Source organism: Haematobia irritans, chromosome 2 (assembly GCF_050003625.1).
Source record: "Haematobia irritans isolate KBUSLIRL chromosome 2, ASM5000362v1, whole genome shotgun sequence".
Classification (NCBI taxonomy): Eukaryota; Metazoa; Arthropoda; class Insecta; order Diptera; family Muscidae; genus Haematobia; species Haematobia irritans.
The window spans coordinates 213,511,221-213,538,059 of NC_134398.1; the positions used below are offsets into that span (position 1 = coordinate 213,511,221).

Here is a 26,839-nt window from a genome sequence, read left to right on the forward strand (position 1 = left end):
TAACTATGACCACATCGGGGATAAATATATATGGCAGCTATACCTAAATCTGAACCGATTTTTTCCAAAACCAATAGCGATTGTCTCTGTCCCAAGAAACGGCCCTATGCCAAATTTGAGGACGATCGGACTTAAATTGTGAGCTGTACTTTGTGCACAAAATTACATATACAGACAGACGGACAGACGGACATCGCTAAATCGACTCAGAATTTAATCGGTATACTAAAAGATGGGTCTATGACCACGATTACTTGGCGTTACATACAAATGCACAAACTTATTATATCCTGTACCATAGTAGTGGTGAAGGGTATAATTAATGGATACTATTATTTTTGTGATTGATTTTTGTTTCAATTAAAAAATTTGTTGAATCAATTAAATGTTTAATTGAATATTTTTTAAAACTCAATTAAAATTTTAATTGGAAAAATGTTCGTGAAATTTTTTTGGGTGTATGAAAGAATGTCATACATAGAAACAACTTTTGCAGACAAAAAAAACTGGGCATTCTTGAAGAACCACTCCCACTTCCCGTGGCAACATGAAGGTATTGGCAGTTATTGTCTCTTTTTCAGGCAGGATATGAAGGCTACTGAATTGGACAACAAATACGATCTAGACGTTGATTTCAAGAAGATGAAGGCTACTGAATTGCGAATCATCGGACATCAAATGCGACCTAGGCTTTTATTACAGGATGACATCTAAGGACAGACAGATGGACAGACATAGTGGCGAACAGGTGGACAAATAGACGGACAAATATATAACAAATGGTTGTCGATAAATTGAATCAGGTAGCGGATCGGACACCAACTACGACCTATGCTTTGATTATAAGATTACTTCTACAGACCGATTGACAGACAGACTGACAAATATCTGACAAATGGTCGTCGAAAAATGGAATCTGTGGCGTGTCCGACACCAAATGCGACCTAGGTTATGATTGCAAGAGTATATCTAAAGACCAACGGATGGACAGACGGACGAACAAACATACAGACAGATGGACGTCAATAAATTGAATTAGGAGCGGCTATGACAGAATTAACAAAAATCGGAAAAATGCGGACCTGAATTTGATTTCAAAAATACACCCACGAATTGCAGCAATACATCTACAGACAAATTGCAGCAATACATCTACAGACAAATGGACAAACACATGGGCGTCGATAAATTGACTCCGGGTGTAGCTATGAGTGGATTAACAAAAATCGGAAAACATGTGATACTGACTTTGGTTTCAAAAATACATCTAAAAACAGATAAACTGGCAGACAGACAGATAGGCAGTCAGAAGATGAAGGCTACTGGGTTGACAAACATACAGACATACTTATGGAAGTCGATACATTGAAGCCGATAGTGGCTATGAAAGGTTTAATAAAAATCGGACAACAAATGCGATCCTGACTTTTATTTCAAGTATACATCCACGAACAGATACCACGACGGACAAACAGATAGACAGCCAGAGGATGAAGAGAAAAACAAGTATAATCTTATGTACCCTCCATCATGGATTGCGTAGAAGCTTCTAGTAAAGCCTGTAATCGACAATCAAATTACTTGGATTGTGGTAATACCAATCGATGGCAAGGTATCTCAAACCTTCTTAACAGCGTCTTCTAAATTGTAAGTAAGTCCATATGGGGTATATTAGCCAAAACAAGTATATACAGCCGTAAGTTCGGCCAGGCCGAATCTTATGTACCCTCCACCATGGATTGCGTAAAAACTTACTTACTTACTAAGGACTGTCATCCACATTCAAATTAATTGGGATGCGGTAACACTTGCCGATGACAAGGTATCTTCAAACTTCTTAACACCGTCTTCTTAATTGTAAGTTAGTTCATACGGGGTATATTAAACAAACAGAAAACGATTAAATACGTATATAATTCAGTTTGACAAAATTTTCTATAGAAATAAAATTTTGGTAGATTATTTTTGGCGATATGGACCAATTTTTGTGTGATTGGCGATCGGCTATATATAACTAAAGACCGATATGGACCAATTGTTACATGGCTGATAGCGGCCATATACTAGTGCAATGTACCAAATTTCAACCGGATCGGGTGAATTTTGGTCCTCCAAGAGTCTCCGGAGGTCATATCTGGGGATCGGTTTATATGGGGACTATATATAATTATATACCGATATGGACCAATTTGTGCATGGTTGTTGGAAACCATATACTAACACCACGCACCAAATTTCATCCGGATAGGATGAATTTTGCTCCTCCATGAGGCTGTGGAGATAAAATCTGGGGATCGGTTTATATGGGGGCTATATATAATTATGAACCGATATGGACCAATTTTTACATGGTTGTGAGAAACCATATATTAACAACACTTACCAAATTTCAGCCGGATCGGATGAAATTTGCTATTCAAAGAGGCTCCGTAAGACAAATCTGGGGATCCGTTTATATGGGGGCTATATATAATTATGGACCTATATCGACCAATTTTTGCATGGTTGTTAGAAACCATATATTAACAACACTTACCAAATTTCAGCCGGATCGGATGAAATTTGCTTCTCTTAGAGCCAAATCTAGTGATCGGTTTATATGGGGGCTATATATAATTATTGGCCGATATGGACCAATTTTTGCATGGTTGTTAGAAACCATATACTAACACCCTGTACCAAATTTCAGCCAGATCGGATGAAATATGCTTCTCTTAGAGGCTCCGCAAGCCAAATCTGGGGGTCTGTTTATATAGGGGCTATACGTAAAAGTGATCCGATATGGCCCATTTGCAATACTATCCGACCTACATTATTCAACATAGTTCCCTTCAAGAGCGATACAACGATTATAACGACCTTCCAATTTTTTATACCATTTTGGTAGTACCTCTTCATCACCTCTTCATTGCAGCCAAATTTTTCCCTGCGAGCATCCTTTTGAGGTCTGAGAACAAGAAAAAGTCGCTGGGGGCCAGATCTGGAGAATACGGTGGGTGGGGAAGCAATTCGAAGCCCAATTCATGAATTTGTGCCATCGTTCTCAATGACTTGTGGCACGGTGCGTTGTCTTGGTGGAACAACACTTGTTTCTTCTTCATATGGGGCCGTTTTGCCACGATTTCGACCTTCAAACGCTCCAATAACGTAATATAATAGTCAATGTTGATGGTTTTTCCCTTCTCAAGATAATCGATGAAAATTATTCCATGCGCATCCCAAAAAACAGAGGCCATAACTTTGCCAGCGGACTTTTGAGTCTTTCCACGCTTCGGAGACGGTTCCCCGGTCGCTGTCCACTCAGCCTACAAACACCGCTCAGAATCATCAACACGTTGTTGTTTTTGGTCAAATGTGAGCTCGCGCGGCAACCATTTTGCACAGAGCTTCCGCATATCCAAATATTGACGAATGATACACGCAGAGAAGGAATATGATCACCTCAAACATGTTTCAAGAGCAAAATGTTATTTTTGTATGGTGACCATGTAACATGTTTGTCACTAAAATGTTATTTTCTCGTCAAATATACCCTGCTTGCCGAAATCAGATACATGATTTTCGAGAAAATAACATGGTTGCGAAAACCATGTTACATGGTCACCACCCAAAAATAACATTTTGCTCTTAAAACATGTTTGAGGTGATCATATTCCTTCTCTGGGTGTATGACCAACACGTTCCTTTGACGCTTTATCTCACAAACTATTTGACTTACAGACATCAAATTTTGACACGAATCATTTGAAGGTTGGTATATAAAATATATCAACCTTCAAATGATAAAAATAATATGCATTTAATACTAGCGACGCCATCTATGTGTCAGACCGGGGACTTATCAGCCAACCTGTTATGCCAAGTTTCAACCCGATAGCTTATTTCGTTCGGAAGTTAGCGTGAGTTCAACAGACGGACATGCTTAGATCGACTCAGAATTTCACCACGACCCAGAATATATACCTTATAGGGTCTTAGAGCAATATTTCGATGTGTTATAGCTTGCGACCAGGCTTTGATTGCAAGAGTAAATCTACACCCAGAGAAGGAATATGATCACCTCAAACATGTTTTAAGAGCAAAATGTTATTTTTGGGTGGTGACCATGTAACATGGTTTTCGCAACCATATTATTTTCTCGAAAATCATGCATCTGATTTCGGCAAGCAGGTTATATTTGATGAGAAAATAACATTTTAGTGACAAACGTGTTACATGGTCACCATACAAAAATAACATTTTGCTCTTGAAATATGTTTGAGGTGATCATATTCCTTCTCTGCGTATACAGAGCGACAGACGGACAAACAGATAGAGGGATAGACGGATATATATACAACACGATCAACTAGAATCAGGGAGCGGTTATAAGTGGACTAAAAACACAATCGGACAACCAATGCGACCTAGACTTTAATTTCAAGGATACATATGGGGATAGAAAATCGGAAAGATGGGCAGCCAGAAAATGAAGCCTACTGAATTGAAAAAAAAAATCGGACATCAAATGCAACCTAGGCTCTGAGTGTAAGATTTCATCTAAAGACCGACAGACAGAGTGATAAACTGACAGACGTCGATAAATTTAACCAGGGAGCGGATCGAACTTCAACTGCAACCTAGACTACGATTGCAAGAGTATATCTACAGATCGAAAGAAGGCCATTCAAAAATCAAAATATAGTTGCCGAATATACTAAGAATTTCTAGCAAAACAACAAAATAATATTTTTTGTTTTGACTTTGTTAACGACAATTCCCACCCATACTTTGGTTAGAGTTCGAAGCTACTGAAGTCGTTCCTATAATATTTTTCAATACTTAATTTTTTTTTGTAAACTTTGATATTTTTCCTTTACACACCCTGACAATAAAACTCACCTATTGTAAAGAACAATATTGTAGAATGTTCCGCAATGGGGACATAACTTAAACGGGCCGTGTCGATTTGTTTCTCAGTTGCTTCGGTAACAATTTGCTTCTCATTAATGTCATTGGCCAAAGCTTTAGCTGAACTCAAAACCTGAACGGCTGTCTCATCTTCAAGGATATTTTCAGCCGAAGATAAAACTTCCAAAATTTGATCTTCGGTCTCTTTCAGTAAACGTTTATTTTCAGCACCCTGAACAATAAGAGTATTTTTCTCAGCCTCTAAATCGGGCCGCTCGCGAGCCACAGTGATACCCAGCAATTGATCTTGTAAACCTTGCGTGGTGATCATGAAATTGAGAAGTGTAACCTTTACCGCAACTTCAGGCAAATAATGGGGATTGCGAAGTTTGGTGGTCATATAGAATCTGAAATTCAGAAAAAATTAACTACAATTGTTTTTTGTATAGCATTTTTAATTTTTTGGGCTTACTTAAAATTATGATTATATTCTATAACCGAATCACCCAATTTTATACATAAAGCACCACCTTGTTTGAACAGTTGTTTCAATAATATTGATTCTAGCAATGGATCCAATTCTTCACCAATATTCTCCAATAGAACTGGAAGTCCAAATTGTATGGCATTTTCTAGTACTCGAGTGTAATCGGGTTGATTAAGTCGTATAACACAGAGTTTATTATTCTTTTCCAAATTTTTAATCCATTTATTGGCTTGACCCTGGGGATCAATCATTAGGGGCCAACGACGAGCATTTCTGAAATGAAGAAATTTTTATGTTAATTTGGAATTTTAATTATGCAAAACAAAAATTATTTTAAGATAGAACTGTCAATTTGTAAGCCAACTCATTATCTAGTGGACTACGTAGTTGTTATTGTCATCAACAGACAATTATCGCATTAGCCATCAACGCACAAGCAACGCATGTAGTCCAGCAATTATATTTAAGAGCCTAGTTTTGGGCGCCCACGGGCCGATGTATAGAAACGTTATCTAATTATACAATTATTTTTCGAGCTTTATGGACAGATATAGATTAAGTAACATGGTTAATAAAGCCATTGAAAAGAAAACGCCAGATACAAATCTATACACGCCTGGACTGTACATGTTTCGGTTCGGGCGAATGAACCTTTCCACAGCCTTTGGTATATATCTGGCTGTCTTTAGTATAGACTTTTTTTGACAAAAACATACCTTTAGTTAGGCACTTTTTATACCCTCCACCATAGGATAACACATCGAAATATTGCTCTAAGACCCCATAACGTATATATATTCTGGGTCGTGGTGAAATTCTGAATCGCTCTGAGCATGTCCGTCCGTCCGTCCGTCTCTTGAAATCACTCTAACTTCCGAACGAAACAAGCTATGGCCTTGAAACTTGGCACAAGTAGTTGTTATTGATGTAGGTCGGATGGTATTGCAAATGGGCCATATCGGTCCACTTTTACGTATAGCCCCCATATAAACGGACCCTCAGATTTGGCTTGCGGAGCCTGTAAGAGAAGCATATTTCATCCGATATGGCTGAAATTTGGTATATGGTGTTGGTATATGGCTTCTAACAACCATGCAAAAATTGGTCCACATAGGTCCATAATTATATTTAGCCCCCATATAAGCCGATCCCCAGATTTGACCTCCGGAGCCTCTTAGAGGAGCAAAATTCATCAGATCCGGTTGAAATTTGGAACATGGTGTTAGACTTTGGTCTCTAACAAACACGCAAGAATTGGTCCATATCGGTCTATAATTATATATAGCCCCCATATAAACCCTTCCCCAGATTTGATCTCCGAAGCCTCTTGGAGGAGCAAAATTCATCCGATCCGGTTAAAATGTTAGTATAAGGCAGCTAATAACCATGCCAAAATTGGTCCATATCGATCTATAGTTATATATAGCCGATCCCCAATCACACAAAAATTGGTCCATATCAGTTCATAATCATGGTTGCCACTCGAGCCAAAAATATTCTACCAAAATTTTATTTTTATAGAAAACATTGTCAAAATGTTATTTCTATAGAAAATTTTGACAAAATTTTATTTCTATAGAAAATTTTGTCAAAATTTTATTTCTATAGAAAATTTTGTCAAAATTTTATTTCTATAGAAAATTTTGTCAAAATTTTATTTCTATAGAATTTTTTTTTCAAATTTTATTTCTATAGAAAATTTTTTCCAAATTTTACTTCTTTAGAAAATGTTGTCAAAATTTTATTTTGTAAAAATTGTATTTCTATAGAAACTTTAAACTTAATTATATACGTATTTAATCGGCCTTTTTTAGTTTAATATATACCACGTATGGACTATGTGGTATATATTACGGTGTTAGGAAGTTTTAAGATACCTTGCCATTGGCAAGTGTTACCGCAACCCAAGTAATTCGATTGTGGATGACAGTCTTCAGTAGAAGTTTCTACGCAATCCATGGTGGAGGGTACATAAGCTTCGGCCTGGCCGAACTTACGGGCGTATATACTTGTTTAAAATTACAAGTTTTGCAAATGGAAATAAACTGAATAATTTTACATACACTGAAAAAATATATACGTGATACTAAAGATTACGTAACCTAAAATTTTAGGATTTTACAAAATGTTAAGTCCAAATTTTTTGAAATAATGAAATTTTAATAAAAATAAAATTTAGCACACAAATTTTGGAAATTTGCGTTCCTCCGTTCAAGCCGTATGTCTTTGAACTAAAGCACATTTTCCTTCAAGTAAAAATGCTAAGACTTATTTTGAGGATTTAGCATCTTTGGTTTAAAATTTATTTGGAGTTAAGAAAATATTTTTTACTTTGAAGTATCCTTTATAATTCGGATTTTTAAACTTGCATTTATTTGTACGTGAATTGCTTTATTAATACACCACGAAAAGAAAATAAAAATTTGATAAATGATGTCAGTATCATAATTTTAATTTTATTGATCCTACAGTTAAATCCAGAAAAGTCATTAAAAATATCTTTATTTTAAAGAAGCCGCATCTTTGGTTCAGAATTAATACAAAAATACTTAAGGGAAGGTCAAAGTCTGTGTATCCAAGTAAATTTTTTTGAGTGTATATTCCAAAAATGATATGCATGAACTGAACAGTTATTTTGGAACAAAAATTATTTTGTTTTATTGGAAAAATAACAAGTATATACGGCCGTAAGTTCGGCCAGGCCGAAGCTTATGTACCCTCCACCATGGATTGCGTAGAAACTTCTTCTAAACACTGCTATCCACACTCGAATTACTTAAGTTGCGGCAACGCTTGCCGATGGCAAGGTATCTTAAACATCATAATACCGTCTTCTAAATTGTATGTAAGTCCATACGTGGTACATAAATTAAATAAAAAAGATCGATTAAATACGTATATAATTCAGTTTGACAAAATTTTCTATAGAAATAAAATTTTGACAAAACTTTCTATAGAAATAACATTTTACAAATTTTTTTGTAGAAATAAAATTTTCACAAAATTTTCTATAGAAATAAAATTTGACAAATTTTCTATAGAAATAAAATTTTGACAAAATTTTCTATAGAAATAAAATTTTGACAAAATTTTCTATAGAAATAAAATTTTGACAAAATTTTCTAAAGAAATAAAGTTTTGAAAAAATTTTCTATAGAAATGAAATTTTAACAAAATTTTCTATAGAAATAAAATTTTAACAAAATTTTCTATAGAAATAAAATTTTGGTACATTATTTTTGGCTCGAGTGGCAACCATGATAATGATCCGATATTTACCAATTTTTGTGTGATTGGAAATCGGCTATATATATAACTATAGACCGATATGGACCAATTTTGGTATGGTTGTTCTGCTCCTTCAAGAGGCTCCGCAAGCCAAATCGTGGGATCGGTTTATATGGGGGCTATATATAATTATTGATCGATGTGGACCAATTTTTGCATAGTTATTAGAGACCATATACTAATACCATGTACCAAATTTCAGCCGGATCGGATGAAATTTGCTACTCTTAGAGGCTCCGCAAGACAAATCTGGGGATCGGTTTATATGGGGGCTAAATATAATTATGGACCGATGTGGACCAATTTTTGCACAGTTGTTAGAGACCATATACTAACACCATGTACCAAATTTCAACCGGATCGGATGAAATTTGCTTCTCCTAGAGGCTCCGCAAGCCAAATCTGGGAATCGGTTTATATGGGGGCTATATAAAGGGTGGTTAAATTGTAAGGGCCGATGTTGAATGTGAACCACACCTAAACGCCAAGTTTTTTTTCCGAATTTTATTTGACATTTCTCTATTTCAGACTTACTCAATTTGAAACATGGACGTCGTGAATGGGCAGAATGGTTCCAAGAAATGGCAACAGTGGATGCTCAATTTTCGAAGAAAATCATCTTCAGTGATGAGGCACATTTTCATCGTGAGATGAAAACGAACTTTTTATAGCCCGAATTGGAAGATATGGATGTGGACGATATGTGGTTTCAGTAGGACGATGCCACTTGCCACACAGCTAACGAAACAATGGCTCTTTTGCGCAACAAATTCAATGGCCGTGTTATCTCACGTAATGGCGATGTCAATTGGCCGCCAAGATCATGTGATTTGACACCGTTGGACGTTTTTCTTTGGGGGTTATTTGAAAAAAAAAGGGGTACGTCGATAAGCCAGCAACAATTCAAGAGCTAAAGGATGAGATAATTCGGCACATTAACGGCATAGAACCTCCATTATGCCTCAGGGTCATCGAAAATTTGGACCATCGGATGCAGGTGTGCCACCGAGTTCGCGTCGCCCATTTGGCCGATATTTTGTTCCATATATAATTGAGTAATACAAATATATCATAATAAAATAAAATTACAATAATTTCCTAAATAGTTTGTGTTTTATTCAAAATCAATATCGGCCCTTGAAATTTAACCACCCTTTACTTTATGGGGTCTTAGAGCAATATTTCGATGTGTTACAAACGGAATGACAAATTTAATATACCCCTCATCCTATCGGGTAGGGTATAAAAATATTGTAACAAAAAATTTTTTTTATGATAAAGTTTGAAATTTTCAATGAAATTCAAAAAAGTCTAACAAAAGAACAACGTTTTCCAAACATTTTTATACCCACCACCATAGGATGGGGGGTATATTAACTTTGTCATTCCGTTTGTAACACATCGAAATATTGCTCTAAGACCCCATAAAGTATATATATTCTGGGTCGTGGTGAAATTCTGAGTCGATCTGAGCATGTCCGTCCGTCCGTCCGTCCGTGTGTTGAAATCACGCTAACTTCCGAACGAAACAAGCTATCGACTCGAAACTTGGCACAAGTAGTTGTTATTGATGTAGGTCGGATGGTATTGCAAATGGGCCATATCGGTCCACTTTTACGTATAGCCCCCATATAAACGGACCCCAAAATTTGGCTTGCGAGGCCTCTAAGAGAAGCAAATTTCATCCGATCCGGCTGAAATTTGGTAAATGGTGTTAGTATAAGGTCTCTAACAACCATGCAAAAATTGGTCCACATCGGTCCATAATTATATATAGCCCCCATATAAACCGATCCCCCGATTTGGCTTGCGATGCCCCTAAGAGAAACAAATTTCATCCGATCCGGCTGAAATTTGGTACATGATGTCAGTATATGGTCCCTAACAACCATGCAAAAAGTGGTCCACATCGGTCCATAATTATATATAGCCCCCATATAAACCGATCCCCCGATTTGGCTTGCAAGGCCTCTAAGAGAAGCAAATTTCATCCGATCCGGCTGAAATTTGGTACATGGTGTTAGTATATGGTCTCTAACAATCATGCAAAAATTGGTCGACATCGGTCCATAATTATATATAGCCCCCATATAAACCGATCCCCAGATTTGGCTTGTGAGGCCGCTAAGAGAAGCAAATTTCATCCGATCCGGCTGAAATTTTGTACGTGATGTTAGTATATGGTCTATAAAAACCATGCAAAAATTGGTCCACATCGGTTCATAATTATATATAACCCCCATATAAACCGATCACCAGATTTGACCTCCGGAACCTATTGGAAGACCAAAATTCATCTGATTCAGTTGAAATTTGGTATGTGGTGTTAATATATGGCCTCAAACTCCCATGCAAAAATTGGTCGATATCTGTCCATAATTGTATATAGGCCCCATATAAACCGATCCCCAGATTTGACCTCCAGAGCCCCTTGGAAGAGCAAAATTCTTGCCATTCGGTTGAAATTTGGTACGTGATGTTAGTATATGGTATCCAACAACCATGCAGGAATTGGTTCCTGTCAGTCCATAATTATATATAGCTCCCATATAAACCCATCCCCAGATTTGACCTCCGGTGCCTTTTGGAGAAGCAAAATTCATCCGATCTGCTTGAAATTTGGTACGTGGTGGTTGTATATGATATTTAACAATCATGGCAAAAGTGGTCCATATCAGTCCATAATCATATATAGCCCCCCATATGAACCGATCCCGAGATTTGGTTTTGGAGCCACTTGGAGGAGGAAATTTCATCCGAGTCAGTTGAAATTTGGTACATTGTGCTAGTATATGGCCGTTAACAACCATGCCTAACTAGGTCCATATCGGTCTATAGTTATATATGGCCCTCAGATAAATCGATCCCCAATGAAACAAAAATTGGTCCATATCAAGTTCATAATTGTATATAGCCCCCATATATGCGACCCCCATATTTCAATTCTTGCTCTCTACGTACAAAAAGTCCATATCGATTCGTAATTATTTGTAGACTTAACTATACATAACTTTATTGTCTAATATATACCTTGTATGGGCTAAATCACAGTCTTTCGTAGAAGTTTCTACGCAATCCATGGTGGTGGGTACATAAGATTCGGCCTGGCCGAACTTGCGGCCGTATGTACTTGTTTTAACTTTCTTTCTCGCATGCTAGTCGAAACCCGATGTTTCAAAAATCTAAAGTTAAACATACGAGATCTTCTTCTCCGTCCTAAAATTTACCGCTTGTACAACCCCGTGGTAATCGGATGTTCTTTTCAAGTTGATTCTATATGAGACAAAGAAGCAAGACAAGAGAAAATTGGGCAACCTCATATATCCATCCATTCTCTCTGTATAAAACTCTTCTCACAAAAAAGGATTATTTTCATATGATACATTGTTAAATCATCAAGAACATTTAATACTGTTATGATTTTGAGGAATATATAATCCTTTCGTTGATAGGATTAAAGCCAATGTATGCTCATTTTTATTGCAAATAATAATATTTTTTATATCCGCCCCCTCCCCTTTGGCTACAATCAAACTCTGTATTGAAGAATTCTCTCACGACAATACCAATATCCTTTAGATAATATTCATATGTATGGATGCATTTGAGTATGTGTGTGTTTTAGTGTGTGTGACAAATCAACAACCATTTTTCATTTCTTCATAAAATCCAATTTTAATGAATCTAATATTGTGAGCAATAAAACAAAATCCCACAAAACAGAAGATGAAAAGGACTATTGACAATAAACATACGATAGGAGGCAAACTCTGTCATAAAATCCTTTTAGCATTTTAGGTTTCTCTTCTCTTCCTGAAAAGTGAGGGAAGCCAATAAAAAAAAATGCTACATATTTTTTAATTACTCGCCATGGGCCTTTATGTGAAGGAAATCATAACGAAGGCGTTACACTCAAAATCATCTGTAAAACCCTTATAGAAAAATTCCCAATAAAGTACAGAAATTTGTTTCACAACATAAAAATTAAATGCATACTTAGAAGAGTATTGCATGGGGGGCTAGAGAGAGGAAGAGATATATGGATGTTCGCAGGATCTTTGATGGGCAACAAATGATTACCATGCTTAACGATTTATCCCGGCAGTAAATAAAATTGAGAGCATCAGTTGCAGACGACGGAAGTTTAGCAGCAGGCAAAACGAAAGCAATAATTCCAATCAATATAAACGATTACGGTAATTTTGAAAATGCCCTAACCACAACTGACAACATGAGCTCTGTATAGCCCATAATTTGTTTCGCAACCATGGGGTAAGGGATGGAGAGAGCCAAGCAATGAATTATTTTCCTCATTTCGTTATGCTTCCGACAGCATGATCCTTTAAACAGAGTGATACAGTGTTTTCAAGCTAATGAACGGAATTTCGGATTTAACGATATCCATTTCTTTAATTTGCCGATTATTTGTGTTAACCTTAAAGTTTTTGATATACACACACAGTGGATCTCCCATTTCACTGATTGGAAGGAAAATCAAACAGAATACTGCATCTCTACCGCTACACGCAAAATAATAATTCTTTCCTCCCAAACGAAATTTTAGACAAGCAAAGTTCGTTTCTCATTTGCTTTTCGCTGTAAGGAAGTGTATTTGGAAGAAAAGTATATACTTTTTGTGATAAACGTTTATTCTTTTCGAGGATGTAAAAACAATTTCATAAAGACAAACTAAAAAAAAAATTGTTTTCTTGCTAATTGCATTTTCCCTCACATCTTTCTAACATCCACGAAGTTTTTTAGTTCTTAACACCTTTTCCTGTAATACCAACAATGTAGAAGGAATTATACGATTTTATAAATTTTTAAAATTTTTTTTACCTTTCGCCTGGACGGAGAATCGAACCGCGGACCATGCACTTTGTAAGCCAACACACTAACCACTGAGCTACGTACCTGTTATGGTCATCAATAGATAAATGTCCATATAAGTTATATTTATATAGCATAGCTTGCGGCGCCCACGAACCGAATAAACAAAGTTTATTTAACAGAAAAAAAACATTTAGTTTGGCACCGTGGAGCAGTGGTTGCTACGTCCGACTTGCATGCCAAGGGTCGTGGGTTCGATCCCTGCTTCGACTAAAGTTTTTTTTTGTTTTTTTTTTTTACATACATTCCAGATATGTTCGGAAGATTCCGAAAAATGTTCAACATTACATTGTACTATATTAAATTTTGAACTGTAAAATGTGTGTTATTAAAGACCTAAAGTCAGAAAAGAACAGTGTTTGATATAAACGAAATTGACTGTGTTATTGTTTCAAAAATAACTTTTTTTTATTGAAAAAATAAAAATTTTGTAACAAACGAATTTTTTTGGTGATAAAAGTTTAAAATTTTCGAAGCAATTCAAAAAACTCTAACAAAAGAAAAACGTTTTCGGTACACGTTTTCCAAACGTTTTTTTTTTCTTTGCGTGTAGACATCAACTCACATTCCTTGGCTTTGAGGAGACGGCTCGTGCCATCTTTCGTCATATTCTTCTTATCTGATTCACTCTGAAGTCCTCTTTGACCTTAACAGTTTGGCTGATAAGTCCCCGGTCTAACAAAGAAAAACACATTTTTTTGTCAAAATTCGCTTTTATTATTTAACATAGTTCCCTTCAAGAGCGATACAACGATTATAACTTCCAATTTTTTGCCTCAAAATAGGCCTCAGTTTCGGCGATCACCTCTTCATTGCAGCCAAATTTTTTCCTTGCGAGCATCCTTTTGAGGTCTGAGAACAAGAAAAAGTCGCTGGGGGCCAGATCTGGAGAATACGGTGGGTGGGGAAGCAATTCGAAAACCAATTCATGAATTTTTGCCATCGTTCTCAATGACTTGTGGCACGGTGCGTTGTCTTGGTGGAACAACACTTTTTTCTTCTTCATATGGGGCCGTTTTGCCGCGATTTCAAACGCTCCAATAACGCCATATAATAGTCACTGTTGATGGTTTTTCCCTTCTCAAGATAATCGATAAAAATTATTCCATGCGCATCCCAAAAAACAGAGGCCATTAAAGGGTGATACGGTCAAAATTTGGTCAATATAAACTTGACGTATTTCTTTCAATTTTGCATTTAAAAAACCTGGACACCCCTCATTTTGAAGGTGTGTGTGTAGAATGTTGCTCCTATTTTGATTTTGGAATTCACTCTTCAGTTGTCAAAATGCCGTCCAAGCAAGAAGAGCAGCGTATCAAAATTTTGCTCGCGCATCGCGAAAATCCGAGCTACTCGCACGCAAAGCTGGCAAAATCGCTAAAACTTGCCAAATCAACCGTTACAAATGTAATTAAAGTGTTTGGGGAACGTTTGTCGACAGCCAGGAAGTCTGGATCGGGGGGAAATCGAAAACCGGAAGCCGCTGAGACGACAAAGAGAGTTGCCGGTAGTTTCAAGCGAAACCCTAACCTCTCTCTCCGAGACGCCGCAAATAAGCAGGGTGTATCGTCTACAACCGTGCATCGAGCCAAAAACGAGCCGGACTATCGACTTACAAGAAGGTAGTGACTCCAAATCGCGATGATAAACAAAATACGACGGCCAAAGCGCGATCCCGGAGGCTGTACACGACGATGCTGACGAAGTTTGACTGCGTGGTAATGGACGACGAAACCTACGTCAAAGCCGACTACAAGCAGCTTCCGGGACAGGAGTTTTATACGGCAAAAGGAAGGGGAAAGGTAGCAGATATTTTCAAGCACATAAAACTTTGAGTTCGCAAAGAAATATCTGGTTTGGCAAGCCATCTGTACCTGTGGATTGAAAAGCAGCATTTTCATAGCTTCCGGGACTGTCAACCAAGAAATTTACGTGAAAGAGGGTTTGAATAAACGTCTGCTGCTTTTCCTGAGAAACACGGTTGTTCCGTACTGTTTTGGCCGGATTTGGCATCTTGCCATTACGGTAAAAAGGCCATGGAGTGGTACGCCGCAGGTGGTTCCCAAGGACAAGAACCCTCCCAACACGCCAGAGCTCCGCCCAATTGAGAAATACTGGACTATTGTCAAGCGGAACCTAAAGAAGACCAAAAAACTGCTAAGGACAAACAGCAGTTCAAGGCAAACTGGCTTTCTGCGGCGAAGAAGGTGGACAAGGTGGCTGTACAAATTCTGATGGCAGGTGTCAAGCGTGAGGCCCGGCAATTCGGATTTGGAAAAGCGAAAGCCTAACTGAATATGTTTCCTGAATTTTATACTAATTGAACTTGAAAAATAAGTTTAATTTGATTTTTTAAATAAACGATTTCACCGATTTACATGCGTTTTCCCTTGACAAAATTTTGACCGTATCACCCTTTACTTTGCCAGTGGACTTTTCAGTCTTTCCACGCTTCGGAGACGGTTCACCGGTCGCTGTCCACTCAGCCGACTGTCGATTGGACTCAGGAAAGTAGTGATGGAGCTATGTTTCATCCATTGTCACATATCGACGGAAAAACTCGGGTGTATTACGAGTTAACAGCTGCAAACACCGCTCAGAATCATCAACACGTTGTTATTTTTGGTCAAATGTGAGCTCGCGCGGCACCCATTTTGCACAGAGCTTCCGCATATCCAAATATTGATGAATGATATGACCAACACGTTCCTTTGATATCTTTAAGGCCCCTGCTATTTCGATCAACTTCATTTTACAGTAATTCAAAATCTTTTTGTGGATTTTTTTGATGTTTTCGTCGGTAACCACCTCTTTCGGGCGTCCAATGCGTTCACCGTCCTCCGTGCTCATTTCACCACGCTTGAATTTTGCATACCATTCAATTATTGTTGATTTCCCTGGGGCAGAGTCGGCAAACTCATTATCAAGGCAATTTTTTGCTTCCACCTTATCTTATCCCTTCAGAAAACAGTATTTTATCAAAACACGAAATTCCTTTTTTTCCATTTTTTTTTCACATAACAAAAGTTGCTTCACAAAAGACGCTCTATCTCACAAACTAATTGACTTACAGGCGTCAAATTTTGACACGAATCATTTGAAGGTTGGTACTATATAAAAATAATATGCATTTAATACTAGCGACGCCATCTATGTGTCAGACCGGGGACTTATCAGCCAACCTGTTAAGAAAGAAGGAAAAGTTCGTAGAAGATATGTCACCCGATTGATCCCCCAGACATTCCAACGTCACGCATTGTCTTCACCAACGAACCTGCTCGCTGAAAAATATATTAGAAATCTCCCTCGTGCTCTTCAACCACAGCTCTTGGATACTTGAGCCGCAAGGCTACTCTCTTAGTCAAATCGTACTTCTTCTCTAAGCTACAAATGCATAGTTTGGCATTCTTCAAGGATGCCGTCGAAATTGTCGACGTTGTCACTCATATTTATCTACATTAATTTGTAAAGATTTTCTCTTCACACAAAAAAAATTTTTCTGATTCAATCACGAAATTAATTGTTCCAATTAATTTTTAATTGAAATGTCTTCAATCACAGAAATGATAGTATCAATTAAAAAATTAATTTAAGGTCAATTAAAAAATTAATTGATTCAATTAAAAAATTAATTGATACTATTAATTTTCGTGATTGATTTTTGTTTCAATTAAAAAATTTGTTGATTCAGTTCAATTTTTAATTGAATATTTTTTAAAACTCAATTAAAATTTTAATTGGAAAATTTTTCGTGAAATTTTTTTCTGTGTTCTCGCGAGATCTATACTGAAGAAAGAAAAAATACTTTCCTCAGGAACGAAATTCCCTTTCTTATAGAGTATTTTCTCTTAGACCAAACAAATCCAATTTTGTGATATGCGATTCAACGATTGTCTTTAATTCTTTTTATTTGCCTTTAATGAAAATTCATTAGCGTCAAAAGAAAACTTTGCTTGTCTTGAACTTCGCTCCTCAGAAAAGAAACCTCTGCTTTCGGTGTAGATCTTTCGAGAGGAGATGACTTATTTTGGGTCTTAAATGCCAACTTCTAATTGAATTAACAGACGAGAATTAGTCTTCCCAAATTGAACCCTTTCCACCATCACTATGTCTACAATTTTACAATTCTTGATCAATATTATCCCTACAATGACACTGTACTATAACACCCCCTTGCAGTTCGACATGCATTAGCAATGCACGAAACCTTAGTAATAAATGAATTTGAAATTAAGAAAGAGGAAGGAAGGTAAACCACGAAGGCGAGGATCAAATACTAAAGGCTTTGCAGCATAACAAATTGAAGCGGAGACATCGACAACAGCAGCAGCAGCATCAACCAAAACAAAGTGGACATGGTATAGAAATGAAATGAAATGAGATTAAAGGATGAGGATGACGACAACGATGATGAATAAAGGAACTAATTTACTCTCGCTTTAATCCGTAAAATAACGCACATGTTACATTCGTATAAACGGACCCAATAACACACACATAAGCCAAGCAAAGAAAATGGACAATCAATCTCACAAAGTCTCTTTCACAATGTCCCCCCATACATGCAATGGAGGAGATATTGAGAGAAGCCTAGCTAGCCATATGATAAAATTCTCAGCTAAACGGAAACACAACAACAACCAATAGAGCACCATACGCACTCCCTTGCACACATACGCACTCCCTTACATTCACATTCGTAACATAATTGGAAATAAATGGATCCTTTGAATAAATGGCAAGGAAACAAACACAACAAAAATCGAACCCATTTGCTATAGCATTGGACATGAGATGATGATGATTAAATTGGGTATTGGAAACATAAATTTAATCGAAAATTCTACAAATGAATGGGCAATGATAAATTTTGTGCACCCACAAATGAGAATGCATGAAGAAAACTAAAGGAGTGAATGAATTCATGAATGAGTAAATGCATGACTGCATATGTAACCATTGCGTAGCAACATTTCATAGACGAAAAATATGTACGAAATAAATTGTAGTCAATGATGTAAGGCATTGGGGGGGTCCAGAATAGGGTGGCTTGGCCAAAGAGGACACTGACAAGAGATTGATGATGATTTGTTGTTTTAGTGAAATGCATGAGATCCACATAGTGCAATGTGTGCTCTTTTATAAATTGAAAATTTGATGGATGAATAAATAGATGTAAAAACCACATCACCATTCCCTCAATATCTACATGTGGTTAATGAAAATTCTGAAATTGAAGTTCACAGCTATCCGTTTATTGGAGTTTAAGATAGCCAATTTAAAGGGTTTGATGGAGACATGCTTCAATATGATCTGAATGGCCAAAGATTGACATTGCGATCACTTCTGAAGAACTAACATAGTGGTGCAGTTGCGGATTTGAAGCTCTGTGGTGGAAGATCTCAGTAGAGGACTGTATATCGTGAAGAATTGGTGGTGGAACTGTTGATTCCAAGATCTCAGTTGTGCTAAAATAGTAGATCCAAAGAACTCAGTGTGAACTGTAGATATAAAGAACTTAGTGGTAGAACAGTGGATGGAACTCAGTAGATAAAATGTAGATCCACAGATCTTAGTTCAATCTCAATGACTAAAGATTGCCATTGTCATTACATAGTTCTGAAGAATTAGTGGTGGAATTGCAGATTTGAAAAGCTCTGTGGTGCAAGATGTCAGTTGTGAAGAATTGATGGTGGAACTGTAGATTCGAAGATCTCAGTTGTGAAGAATCGGTGCTGGAATAGTAGATCCAAAGAACTAAGTGTGAACTGTAGATGCGAAAATCTTAGTGGTAGAACTGTGGATGAGAAGAACTCAGTAATTGACATGTAGATCCAGAGATCTTAGTTCTGAAAAATTAGTGATGGAACTGTGGATTCGAAGAACTCAGTGATGGAACAGTAGACCCAAAGATCTACTGTACATACGAAGATCTTAGTGGAAGAACTGTGGGCGTGAAGAACTCAGTGGCGGGACAGTAGATCTAACGAACTCAGTGTGAACTGCAGATGCAACGATCTTACACTGAAAAAAATATTGACCTTATACGAAAGATTGCACAACACAACACAAAAATTCCAAGCAAAAAAATCACATATCCCAGCCGAAAGTGCTCGGTGAGAGGAGAAAAATAATTTCTGGATTTTACTAGATTGCTTGCCGTTCATTTTTTATAAGCCTCTATAGTTTTTTCGCCAAATTCGAATTTGAGCACTGTTTTTGCAATTGTATATTTTCTTAATTTAAAAAAAAATCACAAAAATTAATTGTATAAATAAAGTTTTAATATAGTAATTTCTGCGATTGAAAATATTTGAACTTAATTGGAACATCTTCAATCGCGTTACTTAATAGTAACGCGATTCATTAAATTTCCCAATTCGCAAGAATTTAGTTTTCATATAATGAAAACATCGAGATACTCTCAGACTTGAAATCAATTCGAATTTAAACTTATCATTATAGTGAATTATATTTTCAAAATTTAAGCTTAAATGTTTCAGGGTTAAGAAATATCGTGAAACGAAAAATTTGCGATTTGTAATTCCGAATATCAGAATATTGAGGAATATGTTAATTGATTCATTGAAATAGTTAATTAAACTTCGAAAAATACCAATTAAATTGATGGTTGAAATCGACTCAATTGATTTGTTGATCAAATTGGGAAAAATTAAAAATTTCCTTTAAAGAGAGAATGGTATAGATGAAAGGTTCCCTTTCACCTTGTAAAGTTTTTTAAGTAAATGAAAAAATTTTTATACCCTGCTCCACACTGTGGAACAGGGTATTATAAGTTAGTGCATATGTTTGCAACACCCAGAAGGAGACGAGATAGACACATGGTGTCTTTGGCAAAAATGCTCAGGGTGGGCTCCCAAGTCGATATAGCGATGTCCGTCTGTCCGTCTGTCCGTGAACGCATTTTTGTAATCAAAGTCTAGGTTGCAGTTTTAGTCCAATCGACTTCAAATTTGGCACAAGTATGTGTTTTGGCTCAGAATAGATCCCTATTGATTTTGGAAGAAATTGGTTCAGATTTAGATATAGCTCCCATATATATATTTCGCCCGATATGGACTTATATGGTCCCAAAAGCCAGAGTTTTACCCTAATTTGCTTAAAATTTTGCACAAGAAGAACAATTAGTACTATAGTCAAGTGTGCCAAATTTTATTGAAATCGGTTCAGATTTAGATATAGCTCCCATATATATCTTTCGCCCGATATGGACTAATACGGTTGAAATTTTGCACAGGGAGTAGAATTAGCATTGTAGCTATGCGTGCCAAATTTGGTTGAAATCGGTTCAGATTTAGATATAGCTCCCATATATAGCTTTCGCCCGATTTACACTCATATGACCACAGAGGCCAATTGTTTGCTCCGATTTAGTTGAAATTTTGCACAGGGAGTAGAATTAGCGTTGTAGCTATGCGTGCCAAATTTGGTTGAAATCGGTTCAGATTTAGATATAGCTCCCATATATATGTTTTTCTGATTTCGACAAAAATGGTCAAAATACCAACATTTTCCTTGTAAAATCGCCACTGCTTAGTCGAAAAGTTGTAAAAATGACTCTAATTTTCCTAAACTTCTAATACATATATATCGAGCGATAAATCATAAATAAACTTTTGCGAAGATTCATTAAAATTGCTTCAGATTTAAATGTTTCCCATATTTTTTACTAACATTGTGTTGCACCCTAGTTCATTAGCCGACTTAAATTTTGAGTCTAAAGATTTTGTAGAAGTCTATCAAATTCTTCCAAATCGAGTGATATTTAAATGTATGTATTTGGGACAAACCTTTATATATAGCCCCCAACACATTTGACGGATGTGATATGGTATCGAAAATTTTGATCTACAAAGTGGTGCAGGGTATAATATAGTCGGCACCGCCCGACTTTAGACTTTCCTTACTTGTTTTACCTACTTTATGTTAAGGACCGATAAAATTAAAATTAGGATAAAGATATAATTCATCGAATTTTCATTCTCTATTTGCCATAATTAACATTAACGTTAAAATGAATGTCAGATTTAACATACAAATTATAACAGCTCTGAAGTATCTGTTATAATTTGTATGTTACACTCAAAAAATGTTTTCATAGGTTAGGTTAAAGTGGTAGCCCGAATTGATTGAGGCTCACTAAGACTATTCAGTCCATTGCGATAAAGAAATTTGTAGGCACTTCTCTAGCTTTAAACTAAAATTAGGATACAAATCTCATTCATGGAAGTTTCATTCTATTTTTGCGATATACTAATGAAGCTATAACGATTTTAAATGTCACTTTAAAAATCCAAAGTAAAAAATATTTTCTTAATTCCAAAAAAAAAATATAACCAAAGATACCCAATCTTCAAAATAGGTCTTAGCATATATTTGAGGAGTTTATATCTTAAATCTAAATATATCCTTTGATTTATAGGCGATTGTTTTAATTAAAATTTCTTCGTTACTTTAAGGAAAATTTGCCTTACTTCAAAAACCTACGACTTTAACAGAGGGAAACAAACTTTAACAAAACTTATGTCCCATATTTAATGAACAAAATTAAAAATTAAGCAACGATTTTGAACCTTGTCTTATTTAACATTTCTCTATTTTGAAGAGATTCGTCCCTGATGTGCTATAAATTGTGTGTCCTAAAATTTAGGTTGCATACTCTTTCGTATTAGGTAAATATTTATTGCAGTGTAGAAAAAGGAAATATTCATATTACAAAAACTTTTGCTTCAGAAGTGTTTCATTCATTTTTTTGCTATAGCCTCTTTTACACTGGTGTATGCATTATTGGTCTCCTTTGATGTACAGTGTAGCACGTACTACCATGTTCTCATATAACCAGCAATAAGTGTGAATTTGTTCCATCAGTTCATTTTTTTTTTTTTTTTTTGCAAATACTCGATTCGACCATTTGTTCGGTTCATTCCCCCCGCATGTGTTTAATGACAAATATTTATGTGGTACTATTTAATCCATTGCAGAGGACATTAATCATTTTTTTTCTTCATAGTTCGATTTCACAGTTTCATCTGTGTCATATGCAACGCTTTGAGAAGTGCCGATAGCATACAGTGGGTGAAATACGTCGATAAGGGTGTTCTCCACCATTCCATTTGCGGATGTATTAATATACGTACACAGAAATAATTTTTTTTTAACAAAGATTCCTCAGACCAATGAATTTTTCGAATTAAACTTTGGTTTAAATTTTAATGACAATTAAGTTCAATGCAAACTTAAGCAGAAGAACATCACCGAAAAAGTAGTGAAAATGTTCTTTTTGGATCCGGAATTTTTGCAAAATTAGCGCAGAATCGACGAATCTAGCATGGGCTTGTCATAGAAAGGATGTCCACCATTTCAACAGCCGTTGCAATGAATTTACATCACTTCTTTAGGTGTGATCCGAATTCAGTGTTTTGGATGTGAATTAAACAATTTTGTGATATTTTGCCAAATAAATAATTTTGAATTTTTTTATGATATTTAATGCATTCTAACGCTTGTATGAAAAGTTTAACCTCAAATATTTCGCAATAGAATGAATTTAACATTTTTTTCGATATAATTTAAATAATTTAATCAAATCATTATCTATTTTAATCTATTTGGAACAAAAAATTAATATTATAAAAATATTAAAAAGCGAGTCATAAAAAATTGAATGAAAAGAACTTCCTTTGTAGTTAAAATAAAGAACATATTTTACATTTTTGGAAGTGCTTTTCAAGTTGTGTCTTTAGAACAACTTCCAAAGTTTTTTTCTGGTATATTCGTACACCTCTCAAAAATAGTACGAATGAAATGCGTGGTTAATGTGATAATGATCTGGAGCCATTTTTACTTCATTTTTGTTTATGAGAAGGAAGAATTTCTTAAATGGTTATGAAATCTGCGTAAATCATCGTTATTTTTATAACGCATTATGGAAATCGTAAAAAATGGAATTTTTGGACGAGGTAGTTGATTCTTCCCATAAACCAGTTTACTTTTTAGTGTGTATATAATGTATATAATGTATATATTTTATTATTATACCCTCCACCATAGGATGAGGATACATTAACTTTGTCATTTCGTTTGTAACACATCGAAATATTGCTCTAAGACCCCATAAAGTATATATATTCTGGGTCCAGGTGAAATTTTGAGTCGATCTGATCATGTCCGTCCGTCCGTCTGTTGAAATCACGCTAACTTCCGAACGAAACAAGCTATCGACTTGAAACTTGGCACAAGTAGTTGTTATTGATGCAGGTCGGATGGTATTGCAAATGTGCCATATCGGACTGCTTTTAAGTATAGCCCCCATATAAACCGACCCCCCAGATTTGGCTTTCGGAACCTCTTGGAGGAGCAAAATTCATCCTATCCGTCTGAAATTTGGTACATGGTGTTAGTATATGGTCTCTAACAACCATGCAAAAATTAGTCCACATCGGTTCGTAATTATATATAGCCCCCATATAAACCGATCCCCCGCTTTGGCTTGCGGAGCCTCTAAGAGAAGCAAATTTCATCCGATCCGGCTGAAATTTGGTACATGGTGTTAGTATATCCACCGTGGTGCAATGGTTAGCATGCCCGCTTTGCATACACAAGGTCGTGGGTGCGATTCCTGCTTCGACCGAACACCAAAAAGTTCTTCAGCGGTGGATTATCCCACTTCAGTAATGCTGGTGCCATTTCTGAGGGTTTCAAGGTTTCTCTAAGTGGTTTCACTGCAATGTGGAACGCCGTTCGGACTCGGCTATAAAAAGGAGGTCGCTTGTCATTGAGCGTAACATCGAATCGGACAGCACTCAGTGATAAGAGAGAAGTTCACCAATGTGGTATCCAGGGTTGGCCTGTCACAAACTGTGACTTTTGTGACATACATTTGCGACGGTATAATACGTATGTCGCAAAAGTCGTAAACCTACTGTAGAAAACCAAATTTTGAATAGAAGAAATCCTGAACATTTTTTAATTTAGTTTGACAGCATTCGCTGTGTGTTTCTGCAGAAATTTGTGAAAGCTTTCCCATGGTCAAGCCTATTTTCTTAGGTGGTATCGAAATTCCCATTGGTGAGTGTGCAAAATACCTTGGGGTTATATTGGACAGGAGACTGAACTTAAAGCTAAGAAAGGACGAGAAAATCCACGGTTACCCTGTACTCGTGCAAAAGGCAATAGGGAAAATGTGGGGACTAAAACCGAAAATTGTGAACATTCCTAAGAATTGAAACTTCTTCGCACATAACATCGTCTTGGATATCATCGAATTGGCTGCCTAGCTGACGCGACTAAAGTATTTTCAGTTTGCGACTTTTGTTACTTTTTCTACATTTACAACGCGTATGTGACGTTTACGACGTGTACAACTTTGCGACAGTCGCAAACGTAAAAAAGTTCGATACAGACCATCTCTGGTGGTATCACAATGGACTGAATAGTCTAAGTGAGCCTGATACCTCGGGCTGCCACCTAACCTAACCTAGTATATGGTCTCTAACAACCATTAGTCCACATCGGTCCATAATTATACATAGCCCCCATATAAACCGATCCCCCGATTTGGCTTGCGGAGCCTCTAAGAGAAGCAAATTTCATCCGATCCGGCTGAAATTTGGTACATAGTGTCAGTATATGGTATCTAATGACCATTCAAAAATTGGTCCACATCGGTCAATAATTATATATAGCCCCCATATAAACCGATCACCAGATTTCACCTCCGGATCCTCTTGGAAGACCAAAATTGATCTGATTCAGTTCAAATTTGGTACGTGTTGTTACTATATGGCCTCAAACACCCATGCAAAAATTGGTCGAAATCGGTCCATAATTATATATAGGCCCCATATAAACCGATCCCCCGATTTGACCTCCGGAGCCCCTTGGAAGAGCAAAATTCATCCGATTCGGTTGAAATTTGGTACGTGATGTTAGTATATTGTATCCAACAACCATGCAGGAATTGGTTGATATCAGTCCATAATTATATATAGCCCCCATATAAACCGATCCCCAGATTTGACCTCCGATGCCTTATAAGAAGCAAAATTCATCCGATCTGGTTGAAATTTGGTACGTGGTGGTAGTATATGATATTTAACAACCATGCCAAAAGTGGTCCATATCAGTCCATAATCATCGAAAGTGTATCGAAATATCTGATAATCGAAATATTTCAAGAATAAAGTAATGAAAAACAAATACACCAGCATTTTTCATTAGTTCATGACCTCAAGCCGAACGAAAAGTCCCAAAATTGTAAAATTCCAAAACTAAAAAAACTAAACATAGAAAATTTTGTCAAAAATTTATTTCTGTAGAAAATGTTGTCAAAAATTTTATTTCTATAGAATTTTTTTTCAAAATTTTATTTCTATAGAAAATTTTGTCAAAATTTTATTTTTATAGAAAATTTTGTCAAAATTTTATTTGTATAGAAAAATTTGTCAAATTTTTATTCCTATGAAGAATTTTGTAAAAATTTTATTTTTATAGAAATTTTCCTAAAAATTTTATTGCTATAGAAAATTTTCTAAAAATTTTATTTCTATAGAAAATTTTCTAAAAATTTTACACCCATGTTCCAATATCCACTTCAATTCCGCTTCCACTATTCACGTCAAACCCGCGAACGTGAAAATTTGGTGTTCTTAATTCCACGCTCTTTTTTGAACTTTTCTGTAACCAGCTGGATTGCACAAATCACCCAAAAATTCACTAAGGCGGAAATCAAAATAAGTGGAATCAATAGATTATTATAATTCACTATTTTTTATTATTAATTAAAAATGACGCAGTTTTAATAAAACTCATGTATTAAATATAAAACATTTCAAATTTTTTACGCGAGTACTTTTTTTAACCGGACTTTTGCAAGTGAATTGATTTCACGAAAATTTCGGTGAAAGTGGATTGTAGGACACGAAAATCGTGGAATTGATTCACATTCACCTTGAAGTGGATTTGGGAACATGGGCATTATTTCTATAGAAAATTTTCTAAAAATTTTATTTCTATAAAAAATGTATCAAAATTTTATTTTTATAGAAAATTTTGTAAACTTGTTTTTATGGAAAATTTTGTAAAATTGTTTTTATAGAAAATTTTGTCAAAATTTTATTTCTATAGAAAATTTTGTCAACATTTTTTATCTAAAGAAAATTTTGTCAAAATTTTATTTCTATTGAAAATTTTGTTAAAATTTTATTTCTACAGGAAATTTGTAAAAATTTTATTTCTATGGAAAATTTTCTAAAAAGTTTATTT

At 35.9% G+C, this 26,839-nt stretch overlaps 1 protein-coding gene across 1 annotated transcript in view; it reads right to left on the minus strand.

The window, feature by feature from the left end:
* Dhc36C (Dynein heavy chain at 36C) overlaps positions 1–26,839 on the minus strand; it is a 180,810-nt gene that overhangs the window by 105,218 nt on the left and 48,753 nt on the right. The window contains exons 23-24 of the mRNA XM_075297362.1: positions 5,363–5,650; positions 4,882–5,297 (exon numbers count right to left, since the gene is read on the minus strand). Coding sequence (XP_075153477.1) covers positions 4,882–5,297; positions 5,363–5,650 — 704 coding nt within the window. The remainder of the gene's footprint in view (positions 1–4,881; positions 5,298–5,362; positions 5,651–26,839) is intronic.